Here is a 17650-nt window from a genome sequence, read left to right on the forward strand (position 1 = left end):
GCCTGACGTGGGACTCAATCCCAGGGATCCCCTAATTTTTAGTTTTTAATAAAACTTTTTATTGTGGGAAATCTCAAACTTAACAAAAAATACAAAAGAGCACTATAATGAGCCCAAATATACCTATTACCCAATTTTAATAATTTTGAAATTTGCTATTTTCATTTCACCCATCCTGGCTTATTTGCTTGCTTAAAATTTAAAAATGTAAGGTATTTTTTTTTAAGATTTTATTTATTTATGAGAGAGAGGCAGAGACATAGGCAGAGGGAGAAGCAGGATCCCTGCGGGAAGCCTGATGCAGGGACTCCATCCCTGGACCCCCAGGATCACAACCTGAGTCAAAGGCAGAGGCTCAACCACTGAACCACCCAGGTGCCCCCAAAAATGTAAATTATGAAATATTCCAGAGTTAGAGAAAATAATAAAATAGATGCAGAAGTTCCCATTATTCCAGTTTAACAAATACTGAGATGCTCACATGGTGCCATCTTTTTTCAAATCTTCCACTTCATACCGTTTGTCCTTGGATCTTTGTGTTACACACACACACACACACACACACACAAAGTTTCATATTGCTGTTACAGCAAATTCCCAGTGGTTGCTATTTGCTTTTTCAAAAATTTTGAGTTTATATCCTGTCCTGTTTTTTTTTCCCAAACAACTTTGCTGAGGTATAATTAGTTCCTAGTTTCTAAATAATTCTTAAGAATTAAAGAGAAGTTCATTGACAGATGAGTGAATAAATATGTGATATATATATACACACATACATACACAATGGAATATTACTCAGACATCAGAAAGGATGAATACTTACCATTTATTTACATTGATGTGGATGGAACAGAGGAACTGAGTGAGATAACTTAATCAGAGAAAGACAGTTATATGGTTTCACTCCTATGTGGAATATAAGAAAAAGTGCAGAGGATCACAGGGTAAGGGAGAGAAAACTCAATAGGAAGTTATCAGGGAGAAAACCCATGAGACTGTTAACTAAGTTGAAGGAGGGGAGGTGGGTGAGGGGGATGGAGTACCTCTGTGATGGTCTGTGATGGGCATTAAGGGGGGGGCACATGATGTGATGAGCACTGAGTATTACACGCAACTGATAAATAACAACACATCTGAAACTAATTTATGTTGGCTAATTTAAGTTAAAAAACAGGGAAATTTAAATTCCCTGTGGGTACTTAAATTTTGAGTGTTTACTCTGGAAAACTGGGTTACTAATTCTTGTATTAGTCTAATAAGGCTAATTTTATACTAAAATAGGTCTAAAATTGCAGGTCTGGTCACAAAACTATATCACAATTTATTTAAATAGAAGACTTGAAAACCAAAATAAATATAAGATTTGGTCTCTTCCCCTCCCCTCTCCTAAAGAAATTATATGTCACAGATACAGGCAAAGCTCTGCCCTTAATCCCATTAATCCTTGTTCCTCTTCATAACATCCATCCTGAAGTTGACTGTATCATTCCTACGCATTTTTTGTACTTTTTCTACATGTGTTTACATAAATACGCTGATATTGCTTAACGCTTTTTAAAGCCATGTATAAATGTTGCACCGCATAAAATCGTTTGCGATAATTTCCATTTATGAGTATGCGTCTGCCCCCCAAATTCCTTTTAGAAAACGGAGGCGTCCGTCTGGAGTGTGCGGCCTGGGCGGGGCCCCGCTGGGTGGGCGGAGCCTGTGGTGGGAGGAGCCAAGCGGGCTTGGGCGGGGTCCGGGAGATCCGGGGCCTGGGTGGACGCGCGGGTTCAGACTGGAAGCCCTCGTCATGGTGACCCCCGTGGTATACCTGGTGGCGGCGGCTTTGCTTGTCGGCCTTATCCTTTTTCTGACTCGCAGCCGGGGCCGGACAGCAGCAGGTAGGAGATGCCGCCGCTCCAGGGCCGGTGGGGCCGCGTTCTTTGGCCTCCTGAGGCTTTGTAGGCCGTCGCACCGCGGCTCTTGCGCATGCGCCGGCCTGCTGGCTGGGCTGCCGGAAAGCTCTGCGCGGAATCGCGCTCGTCGCGCTTCAGGCCAGCTGCGCGCGTGCGCGTACCTGCTCGTGGGGGAGCCGGCGGAGCTGCGGTACCGCAGCCCTACTCCGGGACGGGATGGCCCCGCTCCTACACCTTTCTCCCAGCCTCAGAGAGAGCCTCGCTCCAATCCCCTTCTCGGCTCCTCCCTACCCCGCCCCCCTCCTCCCTCCTCGCCCCCCCCCGCATCTCCTGACGGACATTCTCCCATCCCTCACTGGGGCTGTCCCCTTGTGCGCCCCTAGCAGAGGCCGTAGGGGTGTCCCGTCGTACCCAGGCTGGCTCCAGAGCAGGTGCCAAGAAGGGAGCACCTGAGTCTTTTGTGTCTACCCACGAGCTGTAACTCCCTGAAGCTCTTTCCTTCCCCCTCAAAGACAGCACCAATGCACCCTCCTCCCTCATCTGCACCCCGACCAGGAGCCCGTGTCTTTTGCCATGGTACAGAACAGATATGCCTGTCACCCTGCATCCTCTATTTCTTGTCAGTCGGTAGGTTTGTGTGTACATCTCTCCTCGTCTCTGAGCCCACAAGCAACTTCAGAGCACCTACATGCTCCCAGGTGCAGGGGAGAGAAAGCTGAAGTAAGGCAGATAGCCAAGAAATCTTCTTGAAAGGGAAGACTCAGCTCCCAGCTGTGCTCCCCGTTGGGATGCTTTATAAAACTACGGCAGGTGGTTTTAGGGAAGAAATAAATGCAGTCTTGCAGTAGGCATGCAGATGTGGTCTGGAGAAGTCAGGGTGAGCTTCCTGGAGGAGGTAGGGCTTCATCTCCTCTTGTAGGCTGGTAGTCTTCTGACATACCAGCTGGAAAGGTATCAACAAAGTCAAGGGTGAACTGGTGATCTTGCATTAGGACCAAGGCGTGAGTCTGGGTTATAAAGGACTCTTTGAGAAATTTAGGCTTTGTGCTTTGGGCAGCTGGAGTAGGGAGGAAGTTGAGTTCCAGGGTGCTAGTCGTCTGCCATCAGGTGGGTTGAGCTGCTAGACAGTGTTTTGTTCCTCTCATCCCTACAGCTGGCCAAGACCCATTGCACAATGAGGAGCAGCCCATAGTAGCAGGCTCAGTGGCCCAGCCTCGGCCCCTGGAGCCTGAGGAGCAGAGAGCCGGGGGCAGGCCCCGGCGCCGAAGGGACCTGGGCAGCCGCCTGCAGGCCCAGCGTCGAGCCCAGCGTGTCGCCTGGGCAGAGGTGGAGGAGAATGAGGAGGAGGTCATCATCCCAGGTGAGAGGGGCCCAGCCTGGAGGAGACAGGGGCTGGTTTAGGGCATGAGGGGACCTCCAAAGTTGGGTGGAAGAGTGGGTTGTGAAGGTACAATGTAAGAAACATGTTTGGGGGATCCCTGGGTGGCGCAGCGGTTTAGCGCCTGCCTTTGGCCCAGGGCGTGATCCTGGAGACCCAGGATCGAATCCCACGTCGGGCTCCTGGTGCATGGAGCCTGCTTCTCCCTCTGCCTATGTCTCTGCCTCTCTCTCTGTGTGACTATCATAAATAAATAAAAATTATTAAAAAAAAAGAAAAGAAACATGTTTGGGAGCCACAGGATAGAGTTAGAGGAGGGGAGACTTGGGACCCATCCTTTGATCACAGAGAGCAGCAGTTCTGGACCCTGACCCCTGTTCCATTGGGCCAGCCCTCTCTTCCTCCATGGCTTTCAGTGTGTCTAAGTAAGAGGGTAGGGTCTTCAGATTGACCCAGAGTTCCTCAGACCACTTTTTTATATCCCCGCACCTTACTGGTATGGGCACATGCATTATCTGAGAGCCTCACGCTAGGGCCAGAGTGCCTAGGCAGGAGCTTCTGAAGTGAGGTCACGTGTAACCCTAGAGAAAGAATTTGGAGATAGAGACATATTGTTGACATAGCTTCCATATTCCTGGCAGACCAACAGAGCCCCTGGGATTGTGGGGCAAAAATATATCTTCTCTTGGTTTGAGCCTGAGGAAGGGGCATTTGGGCCTTTTACCCTTCTACTTTTGGGAATTAGCCCCTTTGGCTCAAAAAGGAGGCACTGTAGTGCCATCCCTCTTGTCTTAGACTTGGGATCAGACATTTCTGCTGCTCGATCATCAATAAGTTTTGTTTTGAAGATTTTATTTTTTTATTTGGGAGAGAGAAAAAAAACACAAGTGGAAAAGGGGAGAGGGAGAAGCAGATCCCCTGCTGAGCAAGGGCTCCTATGTGAGGTTCAGTCCTGGGACTCTGGGATCACATCTGCTCCGAAGGCAGGTACTTAACCAACTGAGCCACCTGGGCCCCATTTATTTATTTATTTACTTACTTACTTATTTGAAAGAGAGAGAGTGTGCGTGCGCACATGCCTGGTGAGAGCCCATGCAGGGGCAGGAGTGAGGGAAAGGGGAGGGGGAAAGTATCTCAAGCAAACTCTACAAGCTGGAAGGGCTAAGGGGTTCTTGAGATCATGACCTGAGCCAAAATTAGGAGTGGGTGCTTAACCAGCTGAGCCACCCAGGTGCCCCAACAGGTCTTTAACTTTTAGCTGACCCTAATTTTAGGTAGTCTTGGGGTTGGAGCTGTCTTTTTGGCCAGGGGCTGAGGCCAGAGCCCACTGCAGTTCCTGACTGCAGTGAGGACAGATTCAGATATGAGGCAGGGATACATTTCCCCATGAGGCCAGCCTTCCCTGGAGGTTTGGCTCAGAGACAAACCAGAGAACTCTGCAAGCCCAAACATCCCTGCCTGTGATTTTCAGACACTCAGATATTGGAACCTGACACCTCCCTTTTTGTGGCTATGCAGCATCCAAAGTTACTATCTGTTCCCTTGCCCCATAATTCCCTCACCATTCTCCCACCTAATCCTCTACCCTCAACACATACACACTCCTTATACACTCTCACATACACACACTCAGAGTGTTAATTTCTGCATTCATGGTAGATGTCTTTGGAGGACAGAGCTGGGCTAGTGATATTTACAGATGGGAGAAGGGATTTGCCACCATATGGAGAGGGATGAGGCAGGGGATGAACCCATCATCATCAGCCCTCTCCAGGACCTGAAATGCCTTTTTTGGACTGTATGCAGCCCAGGAGGAAGAAAGTATTGAGAAGCCGGTGGAAAGTCACCTGTCAGGGAAAATCGGAGCTAAGAAACTACGGAAACTAGAGGAGAAACAGGCGCGAAAAGCCCAGCGTGAGGCAAGTAGAAGGGTTGGGGTGCAGCTCTGGGAAATGGGAAAGGGTCCTGCCTTCCTTTGTTCCCTGTGTCAGGCCCTCCTCTTGGGCTCTTTGCATGCTGCTTGCCTGACTGTCTCCTACAGCCTTGGTCCGTGGTCTGACCCAGTCATTGCCTGCTGTGGCCTGTTTGTGAGGTTGGAAAGCTCTAGCTGGGGATGGGGATGTGCTCCCAATGGAGGCCTCTTTCCAGGCAGAGGAGGCTGAGCGTGAGGAGCGGAAACGCCTTGAGTCCCAGCGTGAGGCAGAGTGGAAGAAAGAGGAGGAGCGGCTTCGTCTGGAGGAGGAACAAAAGGTGAGCCGACCCTTCCCTCCTGACTTCTGACCCCTGCCCAGACAGCCTTGCTTCTCATGCAGTTCCTCACACCTCTAACCTAGAAGATGGGCCACAGACTCATCCTGGGTTCAGGAACAGGCTCTGGTTTATTTGGTTCCTGGATTCTAAACACAACCTGTGTAAAACTGCTGAAAAGCAAAGTGTGAGGTGGGAACTTTTGTGTATGTGATTTATTGAACATGCCCAGAGCAATGAAAGAAAATTGAGATGGTTGGAGTGGCTGAAACAAGATAAGGAAGAAGGAGAAGGGTCGGAGAGGGATCAGAGAGGGGAGTGGAATCTGGAACCTAAAAGACTTAAAATTGTTAAAGGTCATCGTAAGAGCTGGTGGGTCCTGCCTGAGCTGGGTCCTGTTCAGGGTCTGGCATGGAGGAGATAGATGCCCAGAGAAGGTAGAGGTGGTTAATGAGCATTTGTTTGTTGGATACTTCCTTCTTTCTTTCTGAGAACCGATGCCCACATCAGAACATCACAGAGGTGTGACGTGTAAACAGGGCTGCCCCAGTTAGGAAGACCTCGCTGGTGCCTTTGGCCTCTCACTGGCCCTGGATGGCAGAGAGCCTGGCTTTGGGTGCACTAGCAGATGGGCCAGAGCACAGCAGAGAGGAGGCCTTAGTGGAGAGGGTTGTTTTTTTTTGTTTTTGTTTTTTAAGATCTTATTTGTTTATAAGACACACAAAGAGAGAGGCGGAGACATAAGCAGGGGGAGAAGCAGACTCCCTGTGGGGATCCTGATGTAGGACTTGATCCCAGGACCCCAGGATCACGAGCTAGCCAAAGGCAGACAGACACTCAACCACTGAGCCACCTAGGTGCCCCAGTGGAGAAGGTTTTTTACCTTTCTGAACATTTTCTTCTTAAGATTTTATTTATTCATGAGAGACACAGAGGCAGAGACCTAGGCAGAGGGAGAAGCAGACTCCATGCAGGGAGCCCAATGTGGGACTCGATCCCAGGACTCCAGGATCACACCCTAAGCTGAAGGCAGATGCTTAACCACTGAGCCATCTAGGCATCCCTGCCTTTCTGAACATTGATCCTGTCTGATGGACCATAAATGTCAGAGTTCTCCACAGTCACATCCAGGATAGCATGTTACACTTAGTTACTGCGTCTCTTTAGACTCCTTCAGGTTATGACATTTTCTCAGATTTTCCTTGCTTTTAATGATCTTGATAGTGTTGAGGAGTATTGGGTACTGAGAAGTATTTTGTAGAATATTTCTCAGTTTGCATTCAGTTGATTTTTTTTTCCTCATGGTTAGACTGGGGTTGTGGATTTTTCAGAAGATCACAGGTGAAGTGCCATTCTCAACACAGCATGTGAAGGTTATGTGTTGTCGACTTGTCATTACTGATGTCGACCTTGATTGCTTGGCTCAGGTTTTACTTGCCAGATTTCTCCGCTATAATGTTACTCCCTCCTTTCTGTACTTCTTCGGAAACAGGAACAGTTATTGTACATAGCCCACACTTAATGGAATGGGGAGTTATTCTCCGCCTCCTTGAGAGATGAGTATGAATTGCTTTGTATGGAAGATTTACCTTTTCTACTCTGCGTATAAAATTTTTTTTTTTTAAGATTTTATTTATTCGTGACAGACAGAGAGGCAGAGACAGAAGCAGGCTCCATGCAGGGAGCCCAACATGGGACTCGATCCTGGATCTCCAGGATCACGTCCTGAGCTGAAGCGGCGCTAAACCGCTGAGCCACCTGGGCTGCCCTGCGTTTAAATTTAATTGTTTTTATCTACATGGACTCATGGATATTTATTTTATGTTGCAGTCAGGTACTATCTTTACTATGTAGGTCATCAGGAGCTCTTGCAGCTGGGCCCCGTGTACCTTTGATGTAACCTGTTTTGTTTTCTGAGTACTTTTCTTACTTTTTGGCACTGCCAAGATGCTCCAGGCTTATTTTGTATATTCTCTGTCCCAGCTTTAGCTACATGGTTTAAAAAAATCTTTTTGAGAACTCTGGAAAATAGGATGACTTGGAGAGAAGCTCTGGTGGTGGTGGTGGTGGTGGTGGAGTGACATGGATGGACTGAGAAGTTTTTCGGAAGTTGAAGGCAGAAGTGGTAGATAGGACTTTATTTCTGACCAGCTAGCCAGATGGCTGTGTGACTCACTGAGCCAGGGACCCATGAGGAACACCGGACATGTGGGGAGTAGATCACAAAATCTTTCTGGACATACTCAATTTGAGGTGCCTGTGAGGTGGCCCAGTGGGTGTGTCACATGGAAGGAGAGATTTGGGCAGGGGTACCACTGTGGCGGTCACGGGCAAGGAGATGGTTGTGTGATGCATGCCGGGTGGCCTGAGGAAGAAGGATGGAGGAGGGACTGAGTAATGGAGGAGGTGGGGAGAATGGCCCAAGGAGCAAGAGGAAATCCAAGAGGGTGGGTGTCCCAGCCAAGTGAAGGAAGAGGAAATGATTGGCTCTCTCAGCAGCACCGAGACAACAGGGTGATGAGGCACAGTTGTCCCACTGGATTTGGTGGGATGGAGGGCCTGGGTGAGACTGTAGCACTTGTTTGGGCAGAATTGAGTATCAGAAGCCACTGGAGTGCGCAGGTAGGGTGAATGGATGATGAGGAAATGTAGCCTGAGTGTCCACGAAGTTTAGATGAGACAGACAGGAAGAGGAGGAAGGAAGGTGATAGCAAGATACTGTGGATTGAAGTCATTGGCAGAATTTTAAAGGTGAGGGGGCTGAACAGCATGCATCTGGGAGGTGATGGAACTGATGAAAACAAGGGCCTCTGCCTGCAGCTCAGCTTGGGATTGAAGGAAAAATGTCCTGAAGGAACTGTGTTCCTGAGAAAAGGCCAGGTTGTATGCCCTGGTGCCCTGTGGGGGCAGCACAGCCCAGAACACGGATGGAGTGGTCACCCGCCCCAAAGTACCCAACTCTTGTCCACAGGAGGAGGAAGAGAGGAAGGCCCGGGAGGAGCAGGCCCAGCGAGAGCATGAAGAGTACCTGAAACTGAAAGAAGCCTTCGTGGTGGAGGAGGAAGGTGTGGGCGACACCATGACTGAAGAACAGGTGGGCCCGCTGCCCCTGGGAAGCCCATCCCTGTGCCCACCAAGCCTGCCACCACATCCCAGATACCCAATTGTTCCTTGCCTGCCACCCTTGTCAGGCATTGAGAGGTGGGTAGGCAGCAGGCTCAGCAGGCTCTAGTGGCCAAAGGCCTCGTCCTCAGGAGAGGCCATGCCTCCAAATCTCTCACTATGGGGAGCTCTGCTCACGCAGGTGGCAAGCAGGTGGGTAGGCATAGACCCCTGTGGCCCCTAAAAGGCGACACTCACCCTGATTTCTCTACTCCTCTAGTCCAACAGCTTCCTGACTGAATTCATCAACTACATTAAGGTAAGAAGCTGCAGGACAGAGCTTGGGCATCCGCTCCCTGCCTCACGCATGCATGTTATGTATAGGGTGTAGGGTGTGTGAGAGTGCACGCATGCGTGCACTTTCAGGGGCTGGGGGACTAAGTGGACCCAAGGCAGGGTTCTAGGCGGCTTGCTGAAGCTCATGCAGGAGAGGGCAGGGGACCTGAGAATCTAAGCTGCCCTGCCCGGTCCTGGGCAAAAGAGCCCTTTCTTTTTTGACAGTGAAGAGGGACCCGGTCTGTGTGGGAGGCCTGAGCCCCCAGTCTCTTCTCACATTTAGGGTTTGACAGTCTTCCTGCTTCTCAGACCCCACGCTCTGTGAGTCACTGTTTTCAAGTTTCTTCATATGTGTTTTCTGTCACTTCTGTCACACTGAGGCTCTACTGAGTTGAAACAAGCATCCCCTGCCACGTGTTCCTGACCAGAGACTTGGGTCTTCAGGGAAACAGGATGATGTTTCCTTTGGAATCTAGGGCGGGGCAGCACGTGTGTCCCCCTCTGCCTGTAGCCACACTGGATACTGCTCCAGGTTGCATAAGCACGTCCTGCTCTGCTATGCTGCTAAGCAACTTCTCTCCCACGAAGGATGCGAGAGGGGAGAGGTTTCCAAGTGCAGCTCAGAGGTGCAGAGGCGGCTGAGGGAAGGCGTGCAGAGGGAGTGGGGGCGGCAGTGGGGGTGCTCCTAGGGGGTGCCAAGGAGCCAGGCCTTGCATAATCCTCCCCCTGCCTCTTCCAAATGGAGCAGAATTCGAACTCCTCCCAGCGGTGAGGGGCGGGGCTCACCGCCTGGGGGCCCAGTGGTATTCCTGGGAGGGAGGCAGCCCATTCTCCACCCTGGCACCCTCAGGGCTGGCAAGATCTCTCTCTCTCTCACTCTCCTGCTGCTGTTTGGAACTCCCCATCCCCCCCTCCCCAGCGGGCAGCGACCAGCCCAGCCTTGAGTCTTCCTCCAGGAAGGTCTCCTCCACCAGTTTCATCTCCCCTCTTCTCTACAGACATTTGAGTAAAGGCCCTAGGGGCAGTTCCAGCCCTTGCTTTCAGAGGCTCTCTGGAGAGGTCCTTTTCTGGGGGTTCTCCAGACTCTTCTGGACCATAGAGGTCTTTCCAGCCTGTGCAGACTGGTCCTTCTAGAGTTGCTGTCTACATGGAGAAGGAAGACTTCAGAATTCAGCCCACCTGCCTTCTTCCAGGGTCCAGGGGAATGGGCCCTGTAATCCTAGGATTTTAGAACTAGAGGCATGTTTTTGTGCCAAGCAGAGTTTATGTGCAGCGTAGGCATGACTTGTTCTTGTTGATTCCCTCTTTTTTTCTGAGCAGAGCTGAGTGGGTTGGTTTGTTTTTCCAAGCACACTTTTGGCCCAGCAGCTCCCCCAGGCCAGGTCTTCAGGGACACCTGGGGTGACTCTGCATTCTGAGCTGTCCTAAGACCCCAGTGTTTGCTCCCTGCTTGGTAGGTAGAGGCCAGCTGGCCAGGTCACCTTGTGCTTGCCACCTCTTGGCCCAACTGCGACTCACTTACCTCCCTGCTTGCACATTCATTTTGGCATTTTGAAGAGTCACATGCCATCTGCAGCTGAGGAGGTGTCACCATGTCACTCCTCCCCCAGCTCATTTGCTGTGGAAGATTCCTAGAAACGCAACAGACCGCCTTCTCTCAAGTCACATGCCGTCTGTGTGGGGGGAGGCAGGGCAGATGCATGGGTAGGACCCGGCAGTGGACCCTCGGCCACACCCCCACTCCCCTCCTGTCCCAACCCACCCAACTAGGAACCAAAGTTTCTACTGAGAGTGTGAGGGAAGCACTGAGCAGATTTAGTGATAGTTATCTTACGGGTAGATGCAGTACCTCAACAGCCTGAAGAGGATGGTGCACAGTGTGGCATGTCAGGCTTGTGGGGATCTCTAGGCAGAGAGGGCAGTGAACAAAGGTGAGACACGAATGAGCTATACTGTTCCCACCAAGACCCTGGCTCGTCAGGGCTTCCCATCTGCTCTCTTCTTGTCCATATTCTCGTCTGTCTTCTGCGCTGGCTGTGAGGTCAAGGGCAGGAACTGTGTCTTGTGGACCACCGTACCCCCCACACCTTCTCTGCTCCTTGTCCTAGCAGACCTTCAGCAAACATAGGCCCTAGTGACAGTTTTTTAATAAGCTTTTGGCAATTGTCAGCCCTTCCTTTCATCTCTGTGGCGCTTCCCCTTGCAGCCATTCATGATAAAATGATACGGCTGGCTGCAGAGGAGGAAGGTAGCAGCTGTGCTTTAGCTCTCCATGCATATCGGTCCCAGGGTAGTCTCTAGGCCAGGACATGACTACTTGGGGCAGGTGGTGGTTTGGGCACATCCTTCCCAGTAATTAGGGACACGAGAGTTCATGAGAGTGTGTATCTGTGTCCAGGCAGCTGGGAGAACATGTGAATAGTGTATGAAGGGAACGAGGTTCTCCCTTGGGAGCACGTATCCTGCTTAGCCATCCACCCAGAGCAGAGCAGGTCGGTGTGCCAACCTTAGAGGGCTCCCATGCGGAGAGCCTTTGCCCAAGGTCCCCCTTTCTCCCCTTCGCAGCAGTCCAAGGTCGTGCTCTTGGAAGACCTGGCTTCCCAGGTGGGCCTGCGGACGCAGGTAAGTACTTGAAGGTGGCCTCCTCTGTGGAATGTGGCCAGGGGGTCTGTACAGCTGTCAGAGGGGGACTGCCTTAAAGATGGAGTCTTTTTTTTTTTTTTTTAGATTTTATTTATTCATAAAAGAGAGGGGCGGCCCAGGTGGGAGGGCGGGGCAGAGACACAGGCAGAAGGAAAAGCAGGCTCCATGCAGAAAGCCTGATGTGGGACTCGATCCCAGTACTCCAGGGTCATGCCCTGAGCTGAAGGCAGATGCTCAACCACTGAGCCACCCAGGCGTCCCAAAGATAGAGTCTTACTGCCTTCAAACAAGAGTAGACTATAGGTAGTTTTTGGCACCTCAGGAATCTTGTCTTTCTACTAGACAGAGGAAAGAAAAAAGCCCAAACTCCCATCACTCCAGCAGCCCCTGTCACCGAGGCAGCCCAGACCCAGTTACCTTGACAACTCCCTTGCAAACAGGCTGTGCCAGCCTTCACGGCCAAATGTCCCCACCACTCCTCTCCTGCCTTGAAGAAAGCTTCTCTCAGAGGTCCTCCAGTGCCCTGGGATCAGAGCCCTGTGTCCTCTGAGCCCTTCTGCAGAAGCACACAGTCACATTGTGGGTGGCCGTGAAGAGGAGAGGAGAGTTGGCGGTGGTGGGAGGGAAAGTGTAGTTGTCTACTGGGATGGTAGTGCCCATCTCTGCTCTGAGACTTGTTCTTCTCATAGGATACCATAAACCGCATCCAGGATCTGCTGGCTGAGGGGACTCTGACAGGTGAGGGGATGAGAAGCAGTCACTATAGGCCCTGGCCTTGGGGAGTGTCTTGTCACAGAGGGCCTGCAGGGATTTGTTGCAGAGGCAGGATGACCCCTCTCCCAGCCCTGGGTCAGGAGGTGGTGTGCAGGAGGGGCACTGAACAGAGGGACTTGCCCAGGCCTGAGAGTGGCTCAGGGTAACAGGGACAGGCAAGGAAGCCTGATTTGACTCACAAAAGCCAGGATTGGATGTTGCCAGGAGAGACTAGGCAGGTACACAGGCCTGGAGAGCTCTGAGCCAGTTGTGAAGAGGTGGCTGGGTGGGCATTTTCTGGTAGTAGGGGGAGAGGGCCCTAGAGGGCTCAGCTCTACAACCATCCTGTCCCCACAGGTGTGATTGACGACCGGGGCAAGTTCATCTACATAACTCCCGAGGAACTGGCTGCTGTGGCTAACTTCATCCGACAGCGGGGCCGGGTGTCCATCACTGAGCTTGCCCAGGCCAGCAACTCCCTCATCTCCTGGGGCCAGGAGCCTTCTCTCCAGTCCCCCGCCTGATCTAGCCCTTCCCTTTTGGACTGGGAGCTAGCACAGCCTACCTGGCCATACATCTTGATCCCTCCCCACCACCCTGGGGGAGAGATGGAATGTGGCCAGGCAGTTCTAGATTAAAGCCCTGTGAGCATTGCTGAGCTTGGTGTGGCTTGGTGTGACAGAAGACCTGGCCTGGGATCCCAGATGATCAACTAAAGTCTAGTGCTCAGAATATTTCTGGGGGATGGGTGGGAGAAGCCCTGTGGAAGCAGATGAAAGTTCCATTCTTATGTGTTCATTTATTTAAAAAGAATATTGAGTGTTTACTGTGTTTCTTTGTATCCTACAAAGATGAATTCTTTCTCTTCCTTACCCATGTCCCAGAGCAAACCTTAGGACATCTCCCCTAACTGGCAAGGGAGGTCTCACTTTTGTTTATATGGATGGTTTTAGGAGCCCCACAGAGGGCTGAGAGCCCTTAAAGAGGAGAGGGAAGTGCCAAGGTAGAGTCCTAAGCATCTTTGAGAAGGAGAGAGGGGTGGTCAGGGAGGGACAGAGGCTGGGCAGGTGGAAGGAAGCGAGGAACCTGCTTGAGCTGAATTCTGCAGTAGAGAGATGCACTTCCTATGGTCCATCACGTGAATTTAGCTCTCCATCCTGGACAGAAAGTTTAAACGGTGCGGGTGATTCCACCCACTGGTGGATGTAAGGACCATATGCTCAGGAGTGGGTATGAGATGGGAGATGTGTAACTCCTGTAGGGTCAGTCACTCTAGTTCCTGTGGGCTCTTGGTGGTGTGAGCATCCTGCTGTGCTGAGGGTGAGGCATGAGTTTAAATGTGTATTTTTCTACAAGGTACCCCTTAAACATAAACCACCCACTTCTGATGCCTGGTAGGGGAGGCAGCTTTCTGTTCCCACCGTGGAAGACACTGCCTATAGATGGTGATGGAGACAGGACATCAGGCTGTAGGGTAGAGCCTTCCTGAGTGCTATCAAGGATGATTTTGATTTACTTGGTGCTATAGACACTAACTATAGTACTTAAAATTCCAAGTGAGACATGACTGCTGCTTCTGTCAGCAACAGGCATTTGGAGTCACCTGGAGCTGGAAAGAGCCACGTGCATTGTTTGGAAAGCCATCTGGGAGCCCATAATCCAGTAGGAGAGGGAAGAAACAGGTAAAGGTACTGATAGTATGAGAAAGAAACAAAATTATAAAGGGAAAAGAAGGCTTACAGTTTAAGTGATGTTTCTCAACCCTGGTTGCTCATTAGAAGCCCCTGAGAGGTGGTGAGAAGCCCCTGGGGAATTGTCAAATTGTCAACAGTCTCATGCCAGGCTGCATCCTAGACCAGTGGAATCAGAATCTTGGGGGGTAAGACCCAGGAGGCATCAGTCGGAGATTCCAGTGTGTGCCTAAGTTGAGAAGGCAGTGGGGGTGGAGTGGAGAGACAGGCCATCAAGTTACAAGTAATTAAAATCCCCACTGGAAAGGGATTCTCCCAAAACAAGACAGCAGATCCAGGTCTCCTTCTCCTTCCGTTGTCCTCAGCCACTGCCACCTCCAGTGGCAGGAGGACTGTAGCACTCCCACCTCCTCATTCCACAGGCCAGAAGGGAGGAAAAGGCACATCCCTTTCTCATGTCCTGGAAGCATTCTAAAACCCTTTGTATCCCAAGGGCATGGTGGGGGTGAGGGGGAACCTATGACCCTTGTGCATTTTTTAGTGATCTGTCCACTAATCTAATAAATTTCTCAAATAAGCAGTTCTTGAAATAGTGATTAACATTTTTCTAAGTTTGTATATATTATTCTCAATAAATGAAAACTTTTGGGTTTAACCACTTGTAATTTTTCAAGCTTAATTTAAACAGTTATTACTTAAATATTTCTCAGCATTTAAAGTTTCCAAATTAAAAAATAAATAAAGTTCCCAAATTAATGATGGAATTACTTTAAATAACTTTCACATCTCAAAAAGTAGACCAGATACATCTAGTAGTAGTAACAATGACATTATTGATCTGTATGTGTAATATTGAAGTTGATTATAAACCTCTCAATACCACGGATTTACATTTGCTAATTCACCAGCTCTGTTTTGAAATAAACCCTCTTCCTGAGGGTACTGGAGCCTCAGGGTGATTATCTCAGGTGGCTGAGGATGTATATATGTCAGGTGGCTGAGGGATGTATATATGATGGATGGTGATTCAGAAGCAGGGACCCAGGACTTTACATTGACTGTGACCCTGAGTCCTTTAGTAGTGTGGCCCCTTTTTCATGGTTAGCATCCCCCCACCCCCTACCCCCTACCCCCCACCGTCACCATAAGAAACACTTGACTGTTTCCAACTCATTGGGTTAATTCTGGTTTTGGAGCTCCCAATATACAAAATGCTCATTTGCTTGTTCTAGGTGCCTGTCTTTATGGGCCAGCTCAACAGGCCTGGTTTGATACCACTTGCTCCCAGTAGAGTCCAGCCCAGTTCAGTTTTGTTCTATCACAACCGCTGGCTTGAGGGACGGGCGGGGGCGGGCGTGGGGGGAGGGAGGAGGGCGGGGGAGGGAGTGAGGGGGGAGGGGGGGGACGGTAGGTAGAGGGGGAGGGAGGGGGAGGGAGGAGTCGGAGAGGGAGGATGTGGGGGAGCGGCGGGTTGGGATTTCTTTCTTTCTTTTCTTTCTTTCTTCTCTTTCTTTCTTTCTTTCTTTCTTTTCTTCTTTCTTTATTCTTTCTTTCTTTCTTCTTTCTTTCTCTTTTCTTTTTTCTTTCTTTCTTTCTTTCTTTCTTTCTTTCTTTCTTAATTTTTCTCTTTTCTTTCTAAGATTTTATTTATTTGAGACAGTGAACTCAAGCACAAGCGGGAAGGAGGGACAGAGAGAGAGGGAAAAGCAGACTCCTGCTGAGCAGGGAACTTGATGTGGGGCTCACTCCCAGGACTCTGAGATCAAGACCTGAGCCATAGGCAGATGCTTAACTGACTGAGCCAGCCAGGCACCCTACAACTTCTCTTTTTTATGGACCTTCAAGGCCTAATACTGATTACCCATGGTTAGGAAGCCACAGAATACAACTTGTCATTTCAAAAGTGGTTATAAGATTGGCCATGAGTTGAAAAATTATAAAAACTGAGTACATGGAAGTTATCCTCCTTTATTTTTATATTGAAAGTTTCTCATAGGGATGCCTGGGTGGCTCACTGGTTGAGCGTCTGCCTTCAGCTGTGGGCGTGATCTTGGAGTCCTGGGATCGAGTCCCACGTCGGGCTCCCTGCGTGGAGGATCCTGCTTCTCCCTCTGCCTGTGTCTCTGACTCTCTCTCCCTCTGTTTCTCATGAATAAGTAAATAAAATCTTTAGGGATCCCTGGGTGGCGCAGCGGTTTAGCGCCTGTCTTTGGCCCAGGGCGCAATCCTGGAGACGCGGGATCGAATCCCACGTCGGGCTCCCGGTACGTGGAGCCTGCTTCTCCCTCTGCCTATGTCTCTGTCTCTCTCTCTCTCTCTGTGACTATCATAAATAAATAAAAATTAAAAAAAAAACATTTAAAAAAAAATAAAAATAAAAAAAAAATAAAATCTTTAAAAAAAAAAAAGTTTCTCATAACTAAAAGCTTAAACACAGTGAGGGGGCCTGGCTGGCTCAGTTTGGAGTGTGTGACTCTCAGTCTTGGGGTTGTGAGTTTGAGCCCCATGTTGAGTATAGAGATTACTTAAAAATATTTTTTTTTTTCAGTTTGAAAGTAGCCATTTAGGGATCCCTGGGTGGCGCAGCAGTTTGGCGCTTACCTTTGGCCCAGGGCGTGATCCTGGAGACCCAGGATCGAATCCCACGTCAGGCTCCCGGTGCATGGAGCCTGCTTCTCTCTCTGCCTGTGTCTCTGCCTCTCTCTCTCTCTCATGAATAAATAAAATCTTAAAAAAAAAAAAAAAGAATGAAAGTAGCCATTTATTAATTGACCAGATTACAAAAATAAAAGCAGTAGATGCTTTACTTCATCCTTCTAATAAGCTTATTGATCTGGTCTTCCCTGTTGCCAGCATTTCTACCTTCTAAAAAATGAGTGGTCCTTTTCTTCATTCCCATTCATGGAGAAGACAATTTGTAGGCCCTAAAAATTAAATAAATAAATAAATAAATAAATAAATAAATAAATAAATAAGGGTCTCTGGGTGATGCAGTTGGTTGAACATCTGACTCTTGATTTCAGCTCAGGTCATGATCTCAGGGTCATGAGATTGAGCCCCTTGTTGGGCCCTGCACTTGGCATGGGGTCTGCTTGAGATTATCTCTCCCTCTCCCTCTTCCCCTCCCACTCTCTCTCTCTCTCAAATTTTTTAAAAGTAAATAAACAAAAAAATAAAGTAAATAAACACAGTGAGTCCTAGATGGCCTCATGATCCTGATTCTAGGTAAGCTTCAGAAAAGAGGCTAAAAAAGCTGGGCCTGTAAAGCCACTAGTAGCCCCTCCCCATTAACCTGGCAATTGAGTGACCCCCAGGCTACACATTGGCACCAGCGTAGGATGCATGTTGGATCTTTGTTAACAAATTATTCAACACATTCAAAGTGGGTTTAAAAAAGCAAAACTAGGGGATCCCTGGGTGGCTCAGCGGTTCAGCGCCTGCCTTTGGCCCAGGGCATGATCCTGGAGTCTCGGGATCAAGTCCCATGTCAGGCTTCTGGTATGGAGCCTGCTTCTCCCTCTGCCTGCATCTCTGTCTCTGTCTCTGTCTCTCTCTATCATGAATAAATAAAAAATCTTAAAAAAAAAAAAAAAAGCAAA

At 49.5% G+C, this 17650-nt stretch overlaps 1 protein-coding gene across 2 annotated transcripts; it reads left to right on the plus strand.

Moving 5' to 3' along the window:
- The first annotated feature begins 1709 nt into the window (after positions 1-1709).
- Positions 1710-14706, plus strand: DDRGK1 (DDRGK domain containing 1). 2 transcript variants are annotated; one of them, XM_038571751.1, is made up of 9 exons: positions 1710-1886; positions 3055-3261; positions 5086-5198; positions 5428-5529; positions 8498-8620; positions 8909-8947; positions 11530-11586; positions 12297-12345; positions 12718-14706. In XM_038571751.1, exons 1-9 carry the CDS (start codon positions 1796-1798, stop codon positions 12882-12884), a joined length of 948 nt encoding a protein of 315 aa, XP_038427679.1. In that variant the 5' UTR covers positions 1710-1795; the 3' UTR covers positions 12885-14706. The 2 variants fall into 2 exon arrangements, with proteins under 2 accessions (XP_038427679.1, XP_038427678.1); XM_038571750.1 differs by lacking the exon at positions 1710-1886 and adding an exon at positions 2272-2528.
- Positions 14707-17650: the final 2944 nt, after the last annotated feature.

This window comes from Canis lupus, chromosome 24 (genome assembly GCF_011100685.1).
Source record: "Canis lupus familiaris isolate Mischka breed German Shepherd chromosome 24, alternate assembly UU_Cfam_GSD_1.0, whole genome shotgun sequence".
Taxonomy (NCBI): Eukaryota; Metazoa; Chordata; class Mammalia; order Carnivora; family Canidae; genus Canis; species Canis lupus.

Coding starts and splice junctions, on each gene's coding strand:
- DDRGK1 (XM_038571750.1), top strand. CDS start 2,423: ATGCACCCTCCTCCCTCATCTGCACCCCGACCAGGAGCCCGTGTCTTT. Junction 8,621..8,908: donor ACACCATGACTGAAGAACAG/GTGGGCCCGCTG, acceptor CTACTCCTCTAG/TCCAACAGCTTCCTGACTGA. Junction 12,346..12,717: donor GGCTGAGGGGACTCTGACAG/GTGAGGGGATGA, acceptor CTGTCCCCACAG/GTGTGATTGACGACCGGGGC.